Below are 25,661 nucleotides of genomic sequence, written 5' to 3'. Positions count from 1 at the left end.
GACATCACCTAAGACGATGTATTAAAAATGTTTTAGACTATAGAAGCAAATACGTAAAAGTTGAAAGACAAAGTAAATTTCAGAGTGCACTCCATCGATTGCTGTTTTTTCTGGAACGTGGAAACGTAGCCAAATTTCATCCATAGTAACAACACGGCTTAAGTCTGTATTTTTTTAAAGCCAAAGCAAGATATAACTAGATGTTTCTACCAGTGCATGCTTCTTGTCAACATTCAGACATTTGGGGATTCATTTTGCAGACATTATTTTCGTGTCCAAATCGACGTGAAATATATAACAGTGCGTTCATTATGAAATATTCAGTGTCTCAGGGACTCGTTTTAGCCCAAATTGATGGTCTGATAAAACCATATTATGAACTGCATCGATATTTACGGGGATGGACACAGAAACTGGCCTTCCGGATGGATCTTTATCTTCAATGGAAAATTTACCATTTTTAAGTTTTCAATTTCAATCCAATTTTTGACGATCGCGTACGAAAGACATTGATCGCCATATTCGCTCTGAGCTTCCCTGGTATCGCCAACTAGCGGATTACTTGTGCAACTTCGGTTGGAAATTTAATTCTTACCGTGTAATATTTACAACGCAAAGAAGTAATTAGATTGTAATCGATGGATAATAACAGTAAGTATAGAATTTATGATTCATTATGATTATTCGAAGATTTTACTTATCATTTAAACGTTATATCGATTAGTTTCCTTCTACCCTACTTCCGGTACTTCCGTCATTATCGTATAGATGGCGCTAGATTAATAGATTAATTATATTAAACTATTAAAAATACAAATTTTAGTATTTAAAACGTAAGTACATTTAAGGTAAAAATATATGCCACAGCTTTGCGAACTAATATTTTTTCCTATTAATATTTTTAATTTCAATGTTTTACATTATTCTCTTTGACATTTATGCCAAATTTCCAACCGAAGTTCACTGACTGTCACTACGGGCGTTCACGAACTTTTAAGTGTCTCCTCTACCTACGAGCTCACAGCGAATAACTTATAAGAAGAATTTTGTTGCTATAATAACACGAAATTTGCTTTATCCACGGAACTAGTCTAGGCTAACTAGATACAGACTGTTTAGTTTTCAATTAGATATACGCATTATAAATGGCAACACTGCTTTCCCCGCTGCCCGCCTAATGTCACGTTGGCTTATTCATTCATTCGTCATTCTACAGTGGCAATGAACTCATTTTCATAAGCAATGTTGCCGTTTTTGGCGCTTCTTCATATTCGTACTTCTTGAATCTAGATGATGTAGTTGTTTGATTCATATTATGTTTAATTTTAAACTTTAGATTGATGTTTCTGATTAAAATTGCCTGAAATCCCTAAACTAATACACTCGCGATCATAAAAAGCGGGTCACTCGATGAGTTATTCAAGTTAGATGTCTTGAATTTTCTAAACCTATTGTCCGATTTGAGTGATTTTTTTAGTATGTTATAGCCTTATTCTTTAGCAATACCGCTATAATAATATTGTTGTTAGGCCGGTAAATTGTCATTGAATACCGGGTGTAACAATCATACTGTGTTTATTCCTAAAAGTTCGGAACACGCTGTGGAATGTTTTTGCATAGATAAAATATTGAAATTAAAACTTAATTGTAGCATTAGGCTCTCTTAACATCTTCTTTTTTGATTTATTTGTTTATGTTGGATAATAAAAAAGTTAAGCACGTTAATAAGTAACCATGTTCTTCATCAATACAGGGTGTTTCTAAATAAGTGCGACAAACATTAAGGGGTAATTCTGCATGAAAAATAATGACAGTTTGCTTTATAAACATATGTCCGCAAATGCTTCGTTTTCGAGATACGGGATGTTGAAATTTTTCTTACAAACCGACGATTTATTTATTGCTCTAAAACCAATAGAGATATGCAAATGAAATTTGGTAGGTTTTAAGAGGCAGTTATTGTGGATTTTTTGACATACAATTAATAATCCTATATTCACCATTGGCGTGCATACGGGTATAAACATTTTAGAAACATCCCGTATGCACGCCAATGGTGAATATAAAATTCTTAATTGTATGTCAAAAAATGCGCCATAACTACCTCTTAACATCTGCCAAATTTCATTTGCATATCTCAACCGGTTTTAGAGCAATAAATAAATCGTCAGTTTGTAAGAAAAAACTCAACATCCCGTATATCGAAACCGAAGAATTTGCGGTCATACGTTTATAAAGCAAACGGTCAATATTTTTTCACGCAGAATTGCCCCTTAAAGTTTGTACCACTTATTCAGAAACACCCTGTATTGATGAAGAACATGGTTAGTTGTTAAGGTGCGTAAATTTTTTATTATCCAACATAAACAAAAAAATCAAAAAAGAAAAGGTTAAGAAAGCCTAAGGCTACAATCGAGTTTTACTTTCAATATTTTATCTATGCTAAAACATTCCACGGGGTGTTTCAAACTTTGAGGAATAAACACAGTATGATTGTTACACCCGGTATACAGTGACAATTTACCTGTCTAGCAACAATATTAATATGGCGATATTGTTAAAGAATAAGGCTATAACATACTAAAAAAATCACTCAAATCGGACAGCAGGTTTAGAAAATTCGAGACATCCAACTTGAATAATTCATCGAGTGACCCGTTTTTTATGATCGCGAGTGTATTTGTCAAAAATATAAACCAAACAGTAGGTACCTGTGAGACAGAACTTTTCAGGCGGCCGCGGTATCCATTCCGAAGGGGTACGTTTGTTTCGCGTGGGAGCGCCCTCTATGTATTCTTTTTCGGCTTCGTTCAATTTTGACTCTAACTCCATTACTTTCTTTTGCAACCTTATGACGGACGTCCATTTTTTCTCCAACAGGCCGCCGAATTTCCTCTCCACCTCGCCGGGCATATCCGCCTCCTTCTTGAACGCCTCCAAGGCATCCGTGTATCCACTACTGCTGAGGTAATCAGCGATGGCTTTATTACTGAAACAAAAGGAACGTATGTTTAGTTTAATATGTATGTATTAGCAGTAAAGCAAGTTAAACGTAGACTGTTGCGTTTCGATTCATATCGAGTCTCTTACCATCCTCTGACAGGTGTTTCTAGGCGTACCCGTTATCAGAGAGGCTTGAAGAAGAATGAATTGAATAAAAACGTAATGAAATTAAAATAATATACTCTGGGCTAATTAGCAAAATATAAGGAAAAGTTATTTACCAGCAATTCTATTGCTGGAATCGAATCTTATCATTGTATATATTAATAATATAGGTATGCAAAGTCCGCAGATAGTGTGCTACTTTTTTTTATAAACAAAATGGTGCCCGAAAATCGTGTTTTTTTCAATTTTTGCTCTATAACTCCAAATATTTTAACTTTACACCAAAAACACCCAAATAAAAATTCACCGTAATTAAATTCCGCATAGAGATGTGTTTTTCCCGAATTACTTCGACGAAACTTTTCCACGGAAAATGCGGGTTTTTCAAACAAAATCTTTAATTTTCAACTAAAATTTTAGATAAGTAATTGTTTATCAATAATTAAATAACTTGGTAATATAAAGCTCTTTTCGTATAGATTATAATTCCGAAAGCGGATGGAAATTGAATGAACAGTTTAGGAACAATTGAATTGTTAGTTAAAAATTTACGGTCGCTATAATATCCACAATAATTATGATACATAAGAATAACTATGATTTTTGTATAAAAAGACACTGTACCTATCTAATGTACTTTACAGAATTGAAATTGGACTATTTAAGCGGCCCCAGGAATATTTTAAAACTATAAACAATTTTTTGGCTTATAAACAAATAGAATATTTCGGGAAATATTAAATTAAATTAAATCGTGAAAACGGTATTGGTAAAAAAGCGGCAGGATGCTTCTTTTAAAAGAAAAAAAATTTAATTGTGATAAGTGGTTCCTGAGATACAACCGGTCAAAGTTGACCGGCATTTACGGCAAAGATATAAACAATAGGATCATAATTTTCGAGCCATCACCTTTTTATTTTTGTTCTCTTCATCCACACCAATTTTCATATCTTTAAAATACTCATAACATATATTATTATAATAAAAACTATCGATATTACGAGTGAAAATTGCCAAAAATAGCAAAATTCCAATTAAAAATTATAGACCTGGATCCCGCGTAAGAAAAAAAAGTTGATTAATAGCAAGCTGAAAATTTGTTAATAGCTTAACGGTGTCTAGTCGGACAAACATTGATGCACGTGAACACTGAAACAGGGGAACTTTTAATGGTGGAGCATGATAAACGTGTCGTCCTGACAAGTTTATGATGGTGAAAAATAGCAAGTTGTTTTTAAGTTTATTCAATAGCCAACGTTATATAATATATGAAAAAATGTTTGTCCGACAAAAAGGTTGGGCATTTTAACGAGTCCGACACGTAGAACATGTCACATCACAGGAACTATGTTGGTGATGAATAGCAGTCTGATTTTTGCATGAGAGTTTAATGAAACGTTAAAAAAGCAATTGGAAGTTCTGTCGGACAAAATGAATGGGAAATTTTCCTAGTCGGACATTCTAAACATGTAAGATATAGACAAAAATGTTGGTGATAAATAGCAAGCTAATTTTGATTTGTTTATGTAGAAATTATATTTTGTAACGCAAAAAGTTATATGTCGGACAAAAAGTTTGGGCAAATCGAAGGAAATAAATAAAAAACATTTTTTCAGAATGACTTAGTCACATATTGATAAAGCTATTTTGGTTGTATATTATTATTTATATTCACATATTTGCATGTGCATATATATACATGCACACTCCAAAAACAGTAAGGTAAGTATCAATGCATGTATATATTGCAAAAGAATTATTTTTTTGGGTGGAGTTTGTTCTAGATATTCTCAAAATGACAATAAAAAATGTCAAAGAACATGTGAAAGCAATCTCTTAGAGTTTTCTAATTAGGCGCATCAGAAAGTACGGAAAATTTCCTACAAAAAACGTTGTATACATTTTTTTCCATACTCAAATCTTAACCCTGTAAACGACATTGAAAAATGTGAAGAGTCTAAAACTTCGGTGCTTATAAGAATAGACGTAAATATGACACATTATGCTTAGAAGTATGTATTAGAAGGCTGCATTTGTCACTGTGACACTTTGTGCTATACAAAGTAGTATTTGAAGGTACATGGTCTCTGAGTTTCTGTTTGCCACGTGTGTTGGAAAATAAAATTTATATTAACTATGGAGTGTTTTTGTGTCTATTTTTGAGTGTCAACAGTTTAAATTTTAAGTCGCCAGATCGAAAGTGAAACCATTCAACGTAACATTTTTGAGTAATTTTCGAACATTTTACAAAGTTAGTAAAATACTTGGTCATCAATTCAATGAGGTTCAGTTGCCAGATAATTGTGAAAGTTCTTTTGAATATCATTCTTCGTGCTATAATGCTTTGCTTGATTGAAAAAGGGTACCTAAATAAATTATTATTAAAATTGTATAACGTAATTTTTCTCAACTTTCTACAAATGAAATAATAATGTAATTAATATGTCACATGACAAGAAATAATTTGCTGCCAAAATAAATCGATTAGTTTAAATTTGAAGTTACGATTGCAATTTATTATGAATTATTGTCAAAAGTGACAGTTTTTCTTAAATGGAAATGTATTCATAGACATAAGGGTAGACAGGGAATACAGTGCAAAAAGTCGATAGGTGGTCTATCTATCTCTTTTAACCAAGCGATCCCGCGCATGTGGCAGACAAAGATAGCTAGACCACTCAATCCATAATATAATTTGCCTGATCTACTATAAATGTATTACAGTGAGATATCTAAATGATGTTGAGATAAATCGAAAGATATCGATTGTAATTGATTGCAGGTACTTTTGACATAGAATAATCACCCCTTATTGAAATTTCTAAAATTATTTTTTTAAATTGTCCGACTACAAAATCTACCCCTTATTTTTTTCCGACAACAGTCATTCTTGGTAAGGAATAATTTACTTAATTAAATTTCATCTTTGTCGGAAAGCTATTTATCACCAGAATTTTTGTCTATATCTTACTTGTTTAGAATGTCCGACTACGAAAACTTCCCATTAATTTTGTCGGACAGAACTTCCAATTGCTTTTTTAACCTTTCATTAAACTCTCATGCAAAAATCAGACTGCTATTCATCACCAACATAATTCCTGTGATGTGACATGTTCTACGTGTCGGACTCGTTAAAATGCCCAACATTTTTGTCGGACAAAAATTTTCGCATATATAACATAACGTTGGCTATCGAATAAACTTAAAAACAACTTGCTATTTTTCACAATCATAAACTTGTCAGGACGACACGTTTATCATGCTCCACAATTAAAACTTCCCCTGTTCCAGTGTTCCCGTGCATCAAAGTTTGTCCGACTAGACACCGTTAAGCTACTAACAAATTTTCAGCTTGCTATTAATCAACTTTTCTTTCTTACGCGGGATCCAGGCCTATTAGGTTGGAGAAAATGTAATAAGTTCAAAATCGGTATACGTTAAAAAATGCATTTTCTCGGCTTCCCATGGAGCAATTTTCTTCATTCTATTTTTGTTTCCAAGTAACTCGATCTAACTAGCTCATTATTAAATGTCAAACTTGCTTTTGTTTTGTTAAAATAGATTAATTTATTTATAAGAAAAGAAAACTACATATTTTTCCAGTTGTAGACTTTTTAGATAAACTTACACAAAAGCAACTTTGACATTTAATAATGCGTTAGTTAGATGGCTCTACTCGAGTTACTTGGGAACAAAAAAAGAATGAAGAAAATTGCTCGATGGGAAGCCGAGAAAATGCATTTTTTTACCGTATACCGATTTTGAACTTTGAGATTACATTTTCTTCAACCTAATTTTTGATCGGAATTTTGCTATTTTTGGCAATTATTACTCATAATATCGATAGTTTTTATTATAATAATATATGTTATGAGTATTTTAAAAATATGAAAGTTGGTGTGGAGAAAGAGAACCGAAAAAAAGAGGTGATGTTTCAAAAATTATGATCCTATTGTTTATATATTTGCCGTAAATGCCGGTCAACTTTGACCGGTTGTATCTCAGGAACCACTCATCACAATTAAACGTTTTTCTTTTAAAAGAAGCGTCCTGTCGCTTTTTTTTCCAACACCGTTTTTATGATTTAATTTAATTTAATATTTCCTGAGATATTCTATTTGTTTATAAGCCAAAAAATTGTTTATAATTTTAAAATATTCCTGAGCTCCATAAATAGTCCAATTTCAATTCTGTAAAGTAAATTAGATAGGTACAGTATCTTTTTATACAAAAATCATAGTTATTCTTATGTATCATAAATATTGTGGTTATTATAGCGACCGTAAATTTTTAATTAACAATTTAATTGTTGCTAACTGTTTATTCAATTTCCATCGGCTTCTGGAATTATAATCTATACGAAAAGAGCTTTGATATTACCAAGTTATTAAATTATTGGTAAACAATTACTTATCTAAAATTTTTGTTGAAAATTAAAGATTTTGTTGGAAAAACCCGCATTTTCCGGGAAAAATTTTCGTCGAAGTAAATCGGGAAAAACACGTCTTTATGCAGAATTTAATAACGGTGAATTTTTATTGTAGTGTTTTTGTGGTAAAGTTATCTTTGGAGTTATACAGCAAAAATTGAAAAAAACACGATTTTCGGGCGCCATTTTTTTTTATAAAAAAAGTAGCACACTATCTGCGGACTTTGCATACTTATATTATTAATATATACAATCATAAGATTCTATTCCAGCAATAAAATTGCTGGTAAATAGCTTTTCCCAAAAATGGCCTATTCTCCGATAATCTGCCCTGACTGGATCGCGGACGTTTCCCCAACTGTCATCAATACGACTAACTTCACGCGCAACTTTGATACGAGAATTATAAAAAAAAAATATGCATTGAAATCCAGATCCCGTAATTCGTTAAACGTGATAAAGTGAGTACAAAGACATATATATTTGTTTCTTTGTAATTACAGCTTCAATTTACCGTACACTTCTCGTAGACTCTGCCGATAAGGTAGAGTCGAGTTGGGGAAACATCCGCGACCGGCCCAGACTAATATACCAACACATGCCTTTAGCGACCTCTAACGAGGAAAGATGAAGTGAGTGTTGATAGCGATTAAGGTAAACTGCAAACCCAAGCGGAATATTTATATTCCACTAATGTATCAACAGTTTACCCATATAAATCAACCATCATTTTGTGATAAAGTAAAGCAAGTATAATAAGATGTGATAATAACAGCACCCCTAATTTTTTTGTCTCTAAAATAACCCGTACCTTCGCTTAATAAAATAAGTTTTACATGTCTAATAATTATCTCTTATATTCATAATCAAGTATTAACTGTCCACCAGTTAAATTTATCGGCCATTAAATGAAGATAGTTCAAAATGAGATAGGCAGCGTAACTGATTTTTAACTAACTTAAGGTTTTTATATCATTTTCTATTTGTTCTAAATATCTCAGCTTCGGTCTTCCTCTTGTTCTTTTTCCTACTGGCATCTGTTTGAATATTTTGTTTGGTATTTTATGTTACGATACAATCAATAAAAAAAAAGGACTGTAGCCCCATAATGTACCTACGACATACGTATATCATTTTTGTAGTGGACATGTTCGAAATAACTGTTGAATAAAACCGTTGTAGAAAATGCAATTGTCTACAATTTTAGACTTTTAGTTTTCTAGAATTTTAGCTTCGATTCCTTGGGACACTTCTACAATTTACTTTTGCACAGTATTCCCTCTGGATGTTGCCAATATTTCACAGACACTTTTCGTTAAAGTGACATCAATATTCTTAAATATATAACGTCATCAAATACCTGCTTTTAAATAATATTTGTACAGGTATACAAAAAAATCAAGGAATGTAGACAGCATATTTTTCGTGTCTTGGTTGTATAGCCACTTTCAAATATTGCATATAAATCGACGATTTGAATTATTACTCAACGAAAAAAAAACAACAAAAGGAGCATATTATTTATTGTTTGATCAAAAGAAGTACACTCCTACATAGAAAGGAATTCTTTAGTCATTCCGTTACATAACGCCAAGAGTTTCGTGTTTATATTGCTGAGTTATAAAAAATATAATAACAGAACATGCTTAATTTGTTCTGACATTTAAATATCACTAGGCGTGTGATGGGAAGTGTTAATAATTTTGTAAAGAATGCGACTTAATAAGAAAATAAGGGGGTTGAATTATGAGACAGTCTTTTGCGGTGTTGTTTTTTTTCGGGACTAACTTAATGAATTACAGAAACTCGGTAGTAATGGGCTGTTATTTTCGTTGGCATAGCATGAAGAATTTTGACTGTAAATTACAAAAAACTTACTGTATTCAGAAATATTCAGAAGACGACCTACAAAGATTATTGCACGAGTTCAACATTAACGCAAAAGAAATGAATATGAAAATATCAGCCCAAAAAACAAAAAGCTTAGTAATTGCCAAAGAACCAATAAGATGCAAATTGGAGTTAGACAATCAAATTATACAACAAGTAATGACTTTCAAATATCTGGGAATTAATCTACTATTCTTTTTCTCATGATCATCTTTCAGTGCGTCACAGTTTTTCGATTTCTCTCTAACGCATTAAATTGTATGTGACAGAAAAAAAGGCACGTCTGGGAATACTTCGGTAATTATTCTAGTTCGGTGATTATTCTAGTTGTCGATAGATGGCGCCATAATCAAAAAAGAATTATTTATTAAATAAAATAATAATATTATCAATATAATCTGTACAATTTATAAGACTATACAAATGAAAGAAAATACCATTTTATAAATGCAATAGACACAATTGATTTGGTTTTATTCCAAATTGAAAATAAAATTTGACAACTGTCAGATTTAACTAAAATGTCACGTTAGAATAAATGTCATAAATGTGTATTATCACGGACTTACCTTTTTTTCTATAATTTGTGACGCACTGAAAAATGTTCATGAAAAGGAGAATAGCCGACAACAATATCGAAGAAGAGGTAAAGACCAAATAATTAAAGTCAGTAGAACGGCCGAATGCCTCAACGACACAATTTGGAAAAACAAACACCTAAGATTGGAAACAAAGACCCGAATATATAAGTCAGTTATTAGGTCAGTTATGACTTACACGGCCGAAACAAGACCAGATACAAGCAAAACAAGAAGACATCTGGAAACCAACGAAATGAAGATCTTAAGAAGGATTGCTGGAAAAGGACTACAGAATAGGGTAAGAAGTGAGGAAATCAGACGAATATGTGGGGTAGACAATATAAATACCTGGGTAAAGAACAGAAAAGAAGAGTGGAATGAGCACATAAGCAGGATGTCTGAATCAATGATAGTAAGAATAGCCAGGGACAAGTCACCGTTAGGCAGGAGAAGTATAGGACGCCCAAGGAAAAGATGGAATGACAACTTAGGGGCAGAATGAAAGGCACCGTTGAAGAAAAACAGAATTATGCCTATATAAAAGAAGAAGAAGAAGAAAAAGAAGAAGAAGAAGAAGAAATGTTTATTGCAAAAATTCTCATATTTCGCAACAGTGCCAAGATTAAGGCTTTAAAATAACTTGTTGAAGAGTGAACGAAAAAAAAACGTGCTCTACTTCTTGCAGCAATGAATTTCCTCTCAGGTCCTGTGTACGCCATGAATGACATTTCTGTCTCTCTCTAGTTCCATCCCTCCTTGACGAGTATTGGGCGCTTATGCGTTTCTTGGCCAAAAGTTAAGATTGCTGTCTGGCCGGGACAGCGCATCTTCTTTAGTTTTTATTTTTGGCCCTTTTTTTGACTTCACTCCATCTTAGTCCAATTTTTTCGTGTTCTCTCGTCGTTGTCCTTTTTCAGCTGTTGTTTGGTCTTCCTCTCTTCCTTTTCCAACTAAAGAACTGTAGAATGACATTTCTACGTTATCGCAATATAACAAACTGTTCATAAATTAATTTTTAGAATTATTTTGACTTTTCTACTGCCGCACTAGCTCATCGGCTATATTACTGCCTTACCAAGCGTGAGGGGTCGGGTGCAATTCCCTGTACTGACACCAGAACTTTTTTTATTTTCTAATTCGCGCTTCGGAAGGCACGTAAAGCCGTCGATCCCGGCTACTTAAGAGGTTGTTAATTCATGTTAGGTGCGCTTGCGCGACCTTAAATGCCCAACACTAGACCTGACTAGAGTGACTAGACCTTAGCCAGAAGGTTACGCAAGCGTTACTTTTATTTGCCTATATTATACACCCGCATATTCTTAATAAATTCAAATTGATAGAAAATATTTTCAACTTTGTATTCAACAAGAATAATTTATGTACATTGAATATCATTGAAAAAATATAAGCAAATTTATCTTTAATTTATGAAGTTTCATTTTTGTATGCATAGTTGCCATATGTATTTTTACCAATATCACACAGTTTTGTGTATTACAAACAATACCTAAAATACTGATACCAGCAATGGTTGTGAGAAAATAAGTAACACTACAGATACATAATATTTTAAAAATATGAAACTATGTAGTTTAAAAAATATAATGTTTTTATAGATTTAGTTAGATTAGTTCTCTAAATTCCTATCTAATCATATTTTATATATGAACTAGTGATTTTGCCCGCCATGCGACGGGGGATACAATCAATTGCCCTCTACAGTCACTGCACTCAATTTTTTCTGGCGCCCCCCAATTTTATCTCATACCCTCCAATTTTTTCTGTCATTCCGAAGAACTTTTTAGTTTAGAGAATATCAAACAATTGATTGGGTCTTAGTGAAAATCTATATAAGACCGTGCAAAAATCGGTAGGTAGGTACTGCTGGTTAGAACATTTTCGGATCATACTCCCGTATACCAGGATACCTAGGGTTCAATAACACGAAAAGAGACCCCGCAACTCAATTCTTTTGATACCGTAAGTATCTGTAATTAGTGAATATTCCCTCAAGACAAGAGGCACTGTGAGCATGGTATAAATCTGGATAATTCTCTTTTGTCCCAACAATACGCAAAAAATGGTAACGTCAAATTGGATGAAGTGCAACTGATTAACGACGAAATTACCAATATAAACATAATTATTTCTTTTGTTAAGAAGTTGCTTAATTTAAGTATTTATATAATCAGCAGTCTCCATCATCGCTCAATTCGACATGAAAAACAAATGAGAAGATGGAAACGAATTAGTAGATTCTTTATTAAAGTTGAGTTAATTGAGAGAACATTACTGTATACTGTGCACTAAAAGAAACTCACTCTTTCCTTTAACTATTGGTTGTACTGTGTCTTCGGCATAACAATTCTGTGTTGTTCTGTGCCCGTAACAATTAAAAATTAAATTAAAATAAATTTTAATGGTAATTCTACATCGTATTCCAAGTGAAGTTATATGTAAGATTATTTTCTTCTCACATAGCAAGTTTACTGTTATTTATCATATGATAATCAATTCTAGCTTCAACCTGTTGTAATGTTGAGGTTATTTTTCTAGACAGAAACAATCGACAATTAATACGATGTAATTTGTTTTAATTTTTGGAATTCCATTACGGAACGTACTGACAAATTAAAAAATATACTCAGTGAAAATATTATTTTTGCTACAAGTAATGGATTCGACCGTTACTAGATAAAAGTTCAGTTTATTTGAATAAAACACTGAAAAATTTTATTTTCTAGACTTCCACAAAATGTATTACAATTTATTACCACTACAGTTGTTTCCGTAGAGTGCCGAAACAATAAATATTGATAAAAAAAATAAATTGTAATAAATTTTGTGGAAGTGTAGAGACAAAAGTTTTTAGTGTTTTATTCTTTGATTATTTTTGCTGTTTGGTTTTCTTTGTTAGACTTGTTTTCCAAATATATATCATTATATTGTTATGTTACGGTTTGTCCGATTCATTCACCAATTGTACTGTTTCGCATTATAAGAATTTTGAACGTGCGAGGGATTTCTCGTGCCGTAGTTTTGTCGCACTTGTCCTTTTCACACAATAAGAATGGAGTCGCACGAAGATATTTTGCTGTGTTGTTTGGTATATTATTTTTATTTACACTTTGTGGCTGAGGTAGGTACATGATACGATGTCGGATATGTATCATTACTAGAGACTGGAAAATATGCACTAAAAAATGTCTAAAATATGCATGCAATATGCATTTTAAAACAAGCTGAATATGCACAATTAACATGCAAATATGCATTTATATATGCACTTATTTTTATATGAATAATTTTATGGTTTACGTTAAATACATAAATAAATAAAAAATAATAAAAATAAATAAATAGGTTTGAATTTAAACCAAATTGTATTATTATTTCTTAATATATTTTTTTAACTTCAGGTTTTGTGACAAATAAAACGGCAAAATATTTTATTTTGACCACAAGATAAATAAGAGTACAATAAAATAAATGTACATATTTTTATTGTTACAATATTGATTCATATTTTCTAAACTAATATTATAAAAAGAGTACAATAAAACAAATTTACATATTTTTATTGTTACAATAAATAATCATATATTGATTCATATTTTCTAAACTAATATTATGTCTTCTATCTGTTAATATTTGTTTATAGGCAGAAAAAGATCTCTCAACGTCACAAGATGTAATTGGGGCATATTTAAACTTTGCTATTAGAGACGGATCCATATTAATATTTTCATCGAAGTTTCCAAAATTGATTATATTATTTATTGAACGCAATAAAGTGAAACCCTCATTTTTGTTTAAAACGTCATCAAGTTTATCTTTAATTTTTACTCCAATTTCCCCATTCAGATTTGTTATTTTCTGTTTAACCGAATCAACAATAGACATACTATTGTGAAGACATAAATTTTGAGCCTCTAATTTTGTAATTGAACTTTCAATGATATCGAAATTCGATTTTATATACAACAATTGATTTTTAATAGACTTTTCTTTAAAAATATTTTGACAGTTATCAATAGCGGTACAAGTCGGATCAAAACTTGAAATAACGCTTTTGATGTCGTCGTAGTGTTCAGATAAAAATATAGCACTTTTAAGCCAAGTTCCCCATCTGGTTAATACTGGTTCTGGTGGTAAAGGAATATCGGGAAGCATCTCCCTATATACCTGTACACGTAGTGGTGCTTTCAGAAATACTTTTTTTACATTATTTATTAAGGTGTTTACATTGGGAAATTCAATTCTAACTTTCTCTGCAACTCTGTTTAGGCCGTGCGCCAAACATGTACAGTGAATTAAATTAGGGAAAAAGATTTTAAGATTGGATGCAGCTTTCATCATATATGAGGCGGCATCACTAAGCATTAATAATATTTTTTCAAATGGTACTTGATCAGGTAAAAAAAAATTTGTTAGGGATTCGTTAACAAATCTAGCTATTGTAGCATAGTTTGTTTTTTCCAAACATTTTACACTAATTAAGTATGAGTTTTTAAAATCGCCAGAGTCGTTAAGAACTCCAACAATTAGATTCGCAATTTGTCGACCCTTTGTATCCGTTGTTTCGTCGACGGAAATCCAAAGATATTCGGCTTTTAACTGATTTTTAATACTCGTCATCACATCTTTGTAACATGCACTGACATATTTTTTCCGAAGAGTTGAAGAACTTGGTATTTGAGCTGGTTTATCTTTAATCTTGCAATAAGTTTTTAAAAAGTTTTGACACGATTTATGTTCTAACTTGTGCAGAGGGATATTGCAGTTCAAAAAAAATGGCATAAATCCTTTGCAAAGGTTTCTTGCCCAACTGACGTATTCTGAATCTGCAAACTGTTCTGTAGAATCTGCTGGCGAGGTTTATTATCATTTTTTGATAGCTTAGTTTGGTGAAGTGAAGTTTTTATGTGTTGAACTACTTGGAATTTCTTTTGACATGGAATCTGGAATATAATGATAATGATGTTTTAGATGTTTTCGTAAATAGATACCTACATTAAAATGATCAAACTTTTTAAACCTCCCCCAATTTTTTTTTATTTCTCAAAGTGAAATTGAAATCGTCAAACAATAAAGTACAGTCAGTGTACCGTAGTATACAGGGTGGGCCACTCTCAACACCTCGCTCTGTATAAGCCAAACCGTTGCGAACTTTAAAAAACAGTTTTTGAAGAAATGGGACGGTTTGTCATTTTAGAATAGACAGACACATAGATGTGCAAAGAAGTTTGATAAGTTTAAAAATCTATTGAAGTGGAGAACTTACCTTTTTATCACAAATGGTGCAAAACATACTTTCACTGTCGATAACTTTTAGATGATTGTTACTTCCAATCCAACTTCTGAGAAGACTTGATTTTTCCCTTGCTACTTTAGGCATTTTCACAATAATAATAAAATGATTTTTTTACACAGTATAGTCAATAACTTGCAATCACAAAAGTTGAATAATCGGCGATTGATTTAAGACTAACCATTCATAAAATAAAATAATCTATCCTACCCTTAAAATGCTTAAAATTTCGTTTTGGTTGGTTTTCCCAGAATAATTCATAGTTGGCCGACACCAGCAGAAAGTACAGGTAATATTTGTAATGTTATTCAAAATATAATCGGTATTTACTTAGGTAATTTGTAAATTCTGAGAAGTCTATAAATCTTAAATATCCGGATAATGATACCTGCAGCTATAAATAACGCCCATTATGTTTATGGGTACAACAACAAAGGAGCTTAACAGCAAAATATTTACTTTCACATTTTATTTTAATGGATGTTGATGTTACTAATATATACCTTATTTTTAAATGGGGTAGAGTAAATTCCCATCAAAATATGCATTTATATGCTCTTAAATCTCCAAATATGCAAGGCATATGCATTTATGAAAAACATGAGAAATATGCAGCATATATATGCATATGCATTTTGCATATAATCCAGTCTTTAATCATTACAAATGGGTATTTTTTTGTCCATACCTTTGTCCTAATGTACTGTAATGCGTATTTAATTCATTTGTAATTTCTATTTTGTCAGTTATTATTTCTTATGTTTTTAATTAAAAGCCTTAATTTGTTTTTATAATCGTTGTTCTACTGTTATTTGTGGGATCTTGGATTAGCTCATCTATTTAGCTCATACAATATATGTAATAAACTATTCTAAATGGGAAATAAACCACAATTGAAGTAAAAAATAGTACATTGTTTACCGGGTAGGAAAAGCTTAACATTCCTGGACGACTGTGAAGATTGCTAAGTCGAGGCGCAAGCCGAGACTTAGCAACACAGAGTCCAGGAATGTGGCTTTTCCTACGAGGTAAACATACTATTTTTCCGCAAATCGTTTAAAATTTGACAGATATTGATTGATTTAAAAAAAACGCGATAATTTTATTCCCAAATAAATGGTGCTTTGAAATTCCTAATAAAATTACTTGGGTTACTATGGAAACGTATTGAGGTTGAATTGTCAAACTTGACGCTTATAAATTTAATTGCTGGTGTTCTCGAAAGTAAAATGATAAGTGATGATGAAATTTCCATTCCTGGGACTCCTCCAGAGCTGGTTGAGGCAGTGAATACTGCTTCATTAGAATTATTGCCAAAGAAATCAAGAGAAAAGTACGAAAATGCATACAGAGGTTTTATGGATTATCGCATGAGTAAAAATATGTATTATCATTTATGTAGAACACTAACAACTGTACGGAAATATCATTTCCTTACAGTAAGGAAATGACATTTCCTTACAGTAAGGAAGTCCTGACTTTTTCTTCAAGAAATTTTGACAGGAATGTCAAAATTTCCTGGCGATTTGCGGAAAATGATTTTATTACAGTTTCGACATCCGTTAATAAAATTATTTTTTTTAGTTAAATTGTGGCTTATTTCTCATTTAGACTAGTTTATTATAAAAAATCCACAAGGAAACAGCTTCAGAACAACATTACAATCTGTTTTTCATGTACAGAATTTAAAAGACCCTCTGTCATCCATTCATTTTTAAATGTTGTTCCCCTCGTTTTAAAAGTTGTTTTTAGATAATTTTACACAAGACGTGTGACCGCCGCCCTACTCCAGTTTTCAACGAGTTGTTTACCCTATAAAACTAAATATAATTTCGTAGAATAAAAGGTATATTTTATATGGAGCAAAATCAAATTATAGCGTTGTGTTTACTTTATCTTTGAAGAAAGAGAACCGAATTCATTGGGTCCATCCTATTAACACAAACAATACTTATATTTTTATATTCACACATATTCACACCCTCTATACTCAACGTTAATTGCAACTATGTAAAATAAAGTTTATTATAATATACTTAGCAGTTTTAATTACTGTTGTTATCAGTAACATATAATTAATTTTGCTGTACTTATAAAATGTGTTTTTTTCTTTATCACTTAATTCGTCAAATTAATTAATTCAAATTAATTCGTGCACTGTTAAGTGCACGGCATACACCATTCCAAGCATTTTTCGCCAAGTTTCTCTCTTTATACATTTCTATTGTTTTGTCCCAATGAACAGGTCTCGCTTCAATTAATGTTATTACTATTTCGTTATCAATCTGAGACATCATAATATAAAATATATGCACCTACTTTAAACAGCCACAAAGTGTAAATGAAAATAATGTACCAAACAACCAAAGAAACTACCTTCATGCGACTGAACGACAGTATCATGTGAAAGGATGCATTAAGTTCCCTATGCTACTGGGTGCGTAAAGACGGCACGGCTGCCGTCTGTTGTTGTAAGCGAGGGACGACATAAACACGACGGCTTTAGTGCCGGACTCCACTAGCGATTTGTAGTCGCGCGATTGTTTTGTCGAAGATTGAACATATTGTTTCAAATACAAGTCAATCCATTTGCGACTAAATAATCGTGGATTGACTTGTATTTGAAACAATGTATTCAATCCTTGTGACAAAACAATCGCGCGACTAGACAATCGCAAGTGGAGTCCGGTGCTTACCAAACGTTCCAACCACCGTCTAGTGAGAAAGGCTCCATATGATTACATGAGCCACCAGTCGTCGTGCGTTCTAACCCTCGCACGTTTAAATTCTTATAATGTGAAGCAGCCACATTGTTTTTTTGTTTTTTTTTTTTTCGGATTCGTTACTTATTCTTCAACCATCTTTCTTTATAATATTTTTATATGTTACAGTTCAAGTTGATTCTCAGTTAGAGTTGACTCCAACTAGCTGGAGTCAACTCCAACTGAAACGAGCAGTAAAAGTTGATTTTAAAAATTTAAATCAACTTTTACTAGTTGGAGTTGACTCTTCCTGGATCGATTCAGTAAATGTTGATTATACGAGAATCTCAAGTGCATTTTTGATGAGTGTGCGTTTCTTTGTTTTGACCGTTTCAACTACTTATTAGTATAGCCTTTAACGTCGCCCCCGTTAGGTAAATTATTCCGATTCGATATTTTGCACAAACTTACTCAAAGAAATACATCCGTATAACAATCCTTATAACAAATACACAGGGTGTCACGCGGTACCGCGGTCGAAAAATTGTTTAACCAATTTTTGTTAACCAAATTCACAAAAATAATTTTTATCTACTCTATCTCATATTATGTAAAGCAGCGGTTCTCAATCTGTGGTACATGTACCTCTGGTGGTACATATCATTATTTGCGGTCCTGCCAAAGACAAACCATTTTCATTTCCAATAATGACACGAGCCGTCTCACCGTGCCTCGGAGAGCACGTTAAGCCGTCGGTCCCCCTAATCGACAGTGTACATCGACACTATTTACTTGAAACAGGGTTAAAGATGTAATTGGCGCCGAAACTGTCCGAAAGGCAAAAATGCCATACGATATTATATATTATGAAAGTCAGAAACTAAAAAAAATCAAAAATTAAAGCTACCTCTATAAGATACTGAAGAAATTTTTGTCATTATTTCATTAATAAGATATTATTTTTAATTATCAACAATGAGCGCTAAGCGTGTATTGAGGCGGCCGTCAATGTGAGTGCGAGTGAGATTCACCATTGGACGGCCGGAATGGTGCATCTCTTTAGCACTCACCATTGATGGCCGCCTAATACGCACTTAGCGCTCATTGTTAATAATTAAAGATAAAGCTTAGTAATAAAATATGTAGTGACAAAAATTTCTCCTGGTTCTTGTAGAGGGGGCTATAAACTTTGATTTGGTCACTTTCTGACTTTCATATAATGGATTTTAACCGAGTAATTAAGCCTTAAAAATGGCTATTTTCGCATTTATCAAATTTTAAATCGCGTAATCGGGATCCTTTAAGGATCCCCCAAACCAACGCGAAACTTTCGCAACCGCAACCTACGCGGAATCGCGGCGAATCGATAGGCACGGCGGATTATGAACGTGTTCAGACCACTTTGCGCGGAATCCGCAACGGTCGCGGCAGAACAGCGTTCCTTTCATGAAACGCTGCATGCACGGTTTTTTCCGCTACCGTTGTAGTTTCGCGTGTTTTAAAATGGTTGTTACAGAAAAACTCATTGAAATTGTTAAACAATATCCTATAATATATGATTTAACGGACGAACATTATAAAAATATAAGAAAAAAGGATAAAGTCTGGAATAGTACAGGATCAGAATTAGGAGAAAATGGTAAGTTTTCATTATACTTATATTATAATATTATTATAAATTTGTGTGCACTGAGATTACGCGCATTTAAAAATTTGGTCATTTTTGATGTCTTGTATTTCCTAAACCTGTTGGCCGATTTAAAAATATAATTTGTTCACATTTTTATGGCGAATAGTCGCTTCGGCTTTCGCGTCAATATGGGGAACCCTTGTCCGCTACCGCTCCGCCTGCGAATGTTCCGCTACGGAAAATTCGCGTCGCAAAACTTTCGCGTCGGTTTGGGGGATCCTTAACTCGACAACAATCAATTTTAGAGAAAAATCACAAAATACCTTTTTTTGCTCAGACTAACCCAAATGATCTAAAAAAATTGTTCGAAGTGAAAAAATTATTTTTGTGAATTTGTCTAAAAAAATTGTTTAAACAATTTATCGATCAAGGTACTGCCTGGCACCTAGTAGATTTGTTATAAGGACCTCTTTTTGAGTAAGTTTGTGCAAAAAATTCGAATCGGAGTAATTTACCTAACGGGGGCGACGATATAGCCTAGACTAATTTGAACATATTCAGTAACATTTAATTTCTAGAATCGGCTGTTTGTGTGAATCAGAATCAACTTTTACTAAATGGCATTGGGAAGAGTATACTTTTCCTAGTTGGAGTCTACTTTTACTAGTAAATGTTGAATATAAATCTTCATTTTATATTTATAATCAACTTTTACTGAAACCAGCCGTTAGAGTCGACTCCAACTAGTTGGAGTCAACTCCAACTGGATAATCAACTTGAACTGTAACATATACACTATCAGAATTACCTCGTCAGCGTATCGCAATGATTCACGTAATGTCCAAATATCTCAAAACCTCGTTTCTCTTATACATAATAGTATAGTTTCTTGAAAACATCTTCTAATGACTGATTAAACAATTTTTGTTTAATTAATTAATAACATTAGATTGATACCGTTCTCCGTTTAACTCACATTTTTATTTTAGTTGAGACATTTCTATATTATATCGGACAGCATGAAAACCACGTATTTTATCTGCATTTTTTATGATTTTGTTATGACAATCTTTTAGTGTAAAACAGAGTCAAATTTGAATAGAGAACTGAACATAAATAACACGAAAACCACGTAAATAATGAGTTGTTTCCTTCAAATAATAAAAAAATATATACAGGGTGATTGATTCGTGGGGTAAAGCTCCGTAGATCCGTTATAGTAATAGATAGCAATAAAAGTTAATAACAAAAATTGTAGCCAACTTTGAGCTTCACATTTCAAAATTAATTAGAATGTTACAGGGTGTTCGATAACAGAGTGGCAGACCAAACTTATGTTTTTTAAATGGAACACCCTGTATTTTATTTTATATTCTAAATCTTCTTAACTTCTCCATTACAAAAATATAAAGGTTTGTTATGTTATAATGGTAGTATTTACAAAGTTATAACCAATTTTATATGAAAATCGTAACAAGTTTAACTCACTGTATAAATAAAAATAAGCACAAAAGCAATGGATTATTGATGCCATATTTTTTTATTTATTGTCAAAATTTTCATAAATGATTGATATTGCTAATTTTCTTTATATTGAATACAGGGTGAGTCAAAACGCAAGTACATTATTTTCTCAGTAATCTTAAATGGAACACCCTGTATTTTATATCACTAGGGAAAAGTATCGTTACCGTACTTTAATTTTTATATAAAATTCCCTAAGTCTAAATTTAAACAAATAAGTAGGTAGATATGTCTGCAGCAATGAAATAAAGTAAAACGAATTCATGGCAATTAGTATTTTGAAGTTGAAGCTCTAAATACAGTAAATTATATTTAAAACTCTTCTGCCAAGCTAAATCTGCATTACACAGGGAATATAAAAAAATATTGCGTATATTTGATAAGCTGACGATATTGAAGGAACAGAAGTATTAGGAAAAAAATGCTAGAAGAAATAAAAGAGAAAAGAGACACAATGGGACTCAGATTAAATCAAAAAAGACAAAAACATTACGATTAGAGAAGAAATCAATAAAAGAAAAAATTAAAATGGCGAGTTCAAAATTTAAAGAGGTAGAACACTTTAAATACCTGGAAGTGACAATAGGCAAAACCACAGAAAGAATGGCAGAAACAAAGAAAAAATATTAGCAGCAAGTTTATTTTACAAATACAATGTTACTTAAAAGCAAAATACTGAGAAAGAAAGATCATGAGAACGATAATGGGACCAATCAAAATGAATATAGAAGCAGAACAATACAGAGATTAAGAAAGAACTAAAAGAAGATATTATGACCAAAAAAATCAAAGAAAAGGCGAATAACTAAATCAAAATGGCTGCAAGAAATTGACAAAACCTAAAAAAAACAAAGGGGACAGATCCTCCCAAGAATCTAAAAAGCAAAATATATTACTTCATGACGTGTCTGTAAACAAAAAAAAAAACAAATTTTGTTGACCATTGTATAAAAAAAGTATGAGTAAAACTACACACAATATTAACTGAACAACTAACCGGAATGATCAATGGGAACAAACAATTTAATTTTAGAAATTATGTAATATTTTCTCACCTTAACAAACGAATTAACACCTATAGATGTATAATATATTATGAGAGACTTAAAAATTAAGTACCACTAATAGTACTAGTTGTTTTTAGTAGTTCCTGTTCGTTTCCGATTTCCTTTTTCAGATAGTGAATAATAAACATAACGATTTCCGTGTTGTAAAAACGATGATGTATATTCCAACCGTTTCTTTTTCTTAGCAAATCCGCTGGTAAAAGAGTAATTACGTATATTTTGCAAGTACATATCCGCATTCATAATAATTTTATTGTCGATTTTTGTTACAAACTTCCATTGAAATTAGCTAAACCTTAATATGTAGTCCAGGGCGCAACTGTTTTGAGATGGACGTTGAGAGGTGACTCAAATTTTTTTGCAGAAATTGCTTGAAAATAACTCAAATAATAATATTTGAGTTATCCTCCCACTCAAAATGGTCCGGAACATTGTTTAAATAATCAAAATGTCAAAATATGAAGGAAAAATTCGATTTTTTTTATTGGTTTTTTTATTATAACTTTAAAACTGTTCATTTCTGAGAAAAGTTGTACTGACATAAAAGTTGTGTAATTAAATTTCCTACAATACTGAATTGGTTAAAAATTTAAAAAATAGTCACCCTTGTTGCAAAATAGCAATAATTGCGAAAAAAAACCATACAAAAACAAGTATTCGCATTTTAAGTTTTTCAACCTTTTACGCTACACTTAGGACCTTCATATTTTGCCCAGAAAAACTTTGTGATATATTAAAACAACACTGTAAATTTCATTAAGATCGGTTTAATAGATTTTGCAAAATAAATTTTGCAATCCAGCTTTCGCAAAAAAAATTCATTTTTTTAAATGTTGCAGGACTCAAAAATTAAGCAGATAGCAAGTTGACTTTTTTTGCTTATAGAAGTGTACTGTACGTTTCATTTGCAATTTGCAAAATTAAAATCGATTAATTACCACGGCATCAGGAAATTTTTTAAATTAACATTAATTTTTGGTGCTACGCGCAGGACAGCGGTGTTCGATTCAAACAAGTTGATTTCCACCAAAATTTCTTCCAATCTTTATCTAATATATTATTTTCTTACTCTATATTTTGTTGTATTTTAATATTTTTATTCCACAAAAATCAAACTAATTTTATTATTGTTTGTGAAATATTGTTTAAACAATTGCATATGTTTAAAAATAATACTTTCATTCTCTTAAGTTAAAATATATGAACAAAGAAAGTTTTGTTAAAAAAAGTGTTATTTCAAAAGATAGAGTGTGTTTTTATTTTGCAATAAACAAATTTATTTATTTATATTGAAATGTAATAAAAATTAAAATGTATCAATCATTATCAAAGGTCATTTGAATGCCCAATCAGAGCAAACTATCCGCTGTCCTGCGCGTAGCACCAATAATTATTGTTTATTTAAAAAAATTCCTGACGCCGTGTCCTGTAACATTTTGAAAAAATGATTTTTTTTGCGAAAGCTGGATTGCAAAATTTATTTTGCAAAATCTATTGACCCGATCTTAATGAAATTTACAGTACTCTTTTACTGTATCATAAAGTTTTCTGTGTGAAATATGAAGGTCCTAAGTGTAGCATAAATGGCTGAAAAACGTAAAATACGAATACTTGTTTTTGTATGGTTTTTTCGCAATTATTGCTATTTTGCAACAAGGGTAACTATCTTTAAAATTTTTAACCGATTCTATATTGTAGGAAATTTAATTACGCAACTTTTATGTCAGTACAACTTTTCTCGGAAATGAATACTTTTAAAGTTATAATCAAAAAACCAAGAAAAAAATCAAATTTCTACTTCATTTTTTGACATTTTGATTATTTAAACAATGTTCCGGACCTTTTTGAGAGGGAGGATAACTCAAATATTATTATTTGAGTTATTTTCAAGCAATTTCTGCAAAAAAATTTGAGTCACCTCTCAACGTCCAAATGTACTAATATTTTTACAGATGCGCCCTGGTCTATAAAGGATATACTAATTGTCGCTAACCTCTAGTGAAATCAGACAAAATCGATACTTTAAAAAAAATGGTAACAAAAAAAGCATTCGAAATGAGATAATGGTGTATATTTTCCCACTATTGTTCAACCTATATGTAGAGAAAACTTTCACACAAATATTGGTAGATTTTCAAAGATTAGTAAAAAAACGTTTTTGCCAATTACTATATTATGTTATAGAATATAATTATGCATTCTCAACCTAAACCTGGCTAGTTTATCTTTGGCATTGGAAAAATAGCATTAAAAATATAATTTTTGACGAATGCCATTTGCACGAGTACACTCAACCAACCTTATATGGAATCACTATGTATTTGAAACCTGCAGCTTTTGGAAGCTATATGTGTAAATATTGTAAATATTTTAGTTGAAACGATAAAAAGAAGAGTTGCCGTGCCCAATGACTATATAGCAGAAAGAAGTTAACCGAGTTAACACGTAAATTGGTGTCTTCAACACCAAAACTGGAACATTGGAAACTGGAAAACTGTGCTATTTTCAAACGAAAATAAGATGGTAAAATCAGATGATTACAGAATTCGTGTACTTAGAGGGCGAGGAAGACAAGCAAGAACGGAAACTACCAGATTTGTTCACAAATATAAAAGAGGAAGTTCATGTTCTGGGGAGGAATTATGATCGGTAAAAAAAGCTCCTTTAATTTTCATCCAACCAACTTTAGCTCGCAGGTATGTTGATTTGGTTCTATAACCTGAAGTTAGGCTTCTGAGAAATGCGATGGAAAAAAATTTAATTTAGCATTAATTCGCTTAAAATAATGAAAAATATCAGATGATTCCATATAAGTTTGGTTGAATGTACATCCAGAATATATTGGCACAAAATATTTGTGCCAATAAGATTTGGGATAGAAGATAATATTATATGAATACTTAACATTTAACATTTCATTGAAAATTATTCTTTGCGCCATTTGGTAGAGCGCAATTCTTGGAACAAGGTTGAGAGATTTAGAGCTAAACCGAATAAACCTGCCAATGGAACGCGGGCCATGGAACTAATGGTAGTAGAACGAAAGATAGCCAAAGAAATATAGATGTCCATTAAAACTCAGGAAATTGACGAATGTGAGGTAGTATATGACACTTTCAACACTGATAAGGAAGATAAAGAAATGATCACAACAACCATTATAATAACTGTATTTTGACTGGTACTTCACTGTGTCTGTATAATAATTTACATAGTTTTATTTTTTGAATAATAGAGAGTTTTTAGACCCTCTACTTTTTGACGTACGTTAAACGTAAAAAGTTATACTTGTCATGCGCATTCAGTAATAAATAAGGGAAAACGTGTTTACTTAAAATAGTTTATCTACTCTATGTCATATTTATTGTAATTGTTTAGTTTGTGAAGTTTTTAGTTTGTGAAAACTGTCATTATAGATA

At 31.8% G+C, this 25,661-nt stretch overlaps 1 protein-coding gene across 1 annotated transcript in view; it reads right to left on the bottom strand.

Annotated features, from left to right (window-relative positions):
- The window catches only part of LOC126882408 (lissencephaly-1 homolog), a 179,280-nt gene that overhangs the window by 34,644 nt on the left and 118,975 nt on the right, over positions 1–25,661 (bottom strand). The window contains exon 3 of the mRNA XM_050647353.1: positions 2,712–2,989. Within this exon, the coding sequence (XP_050503310.1) occupies positions 2,712–2,989 (278 nt within the window). The remainder of the gene's footprint in view (positions 1–2,711; positions 2,990–25,661) is intronic.

Source organism: Diabrotica virgifera, chromosome 1 (genome assembly GCF_917563875.1).
Source record: "Diabrotica virgifera virgifera chromosome 1, PGI_DIABVI_V3a".
Taxonomy (NCBI): Eukaryota; Metazoa; Arthropoda; class Insecta; order Coleoptera; family Chrysomelidae; genus Diabrotica; species Diabrotica virgifera.
This window is presented reverse-complemented; position numbering and strand designations above follow the sequence as displayed.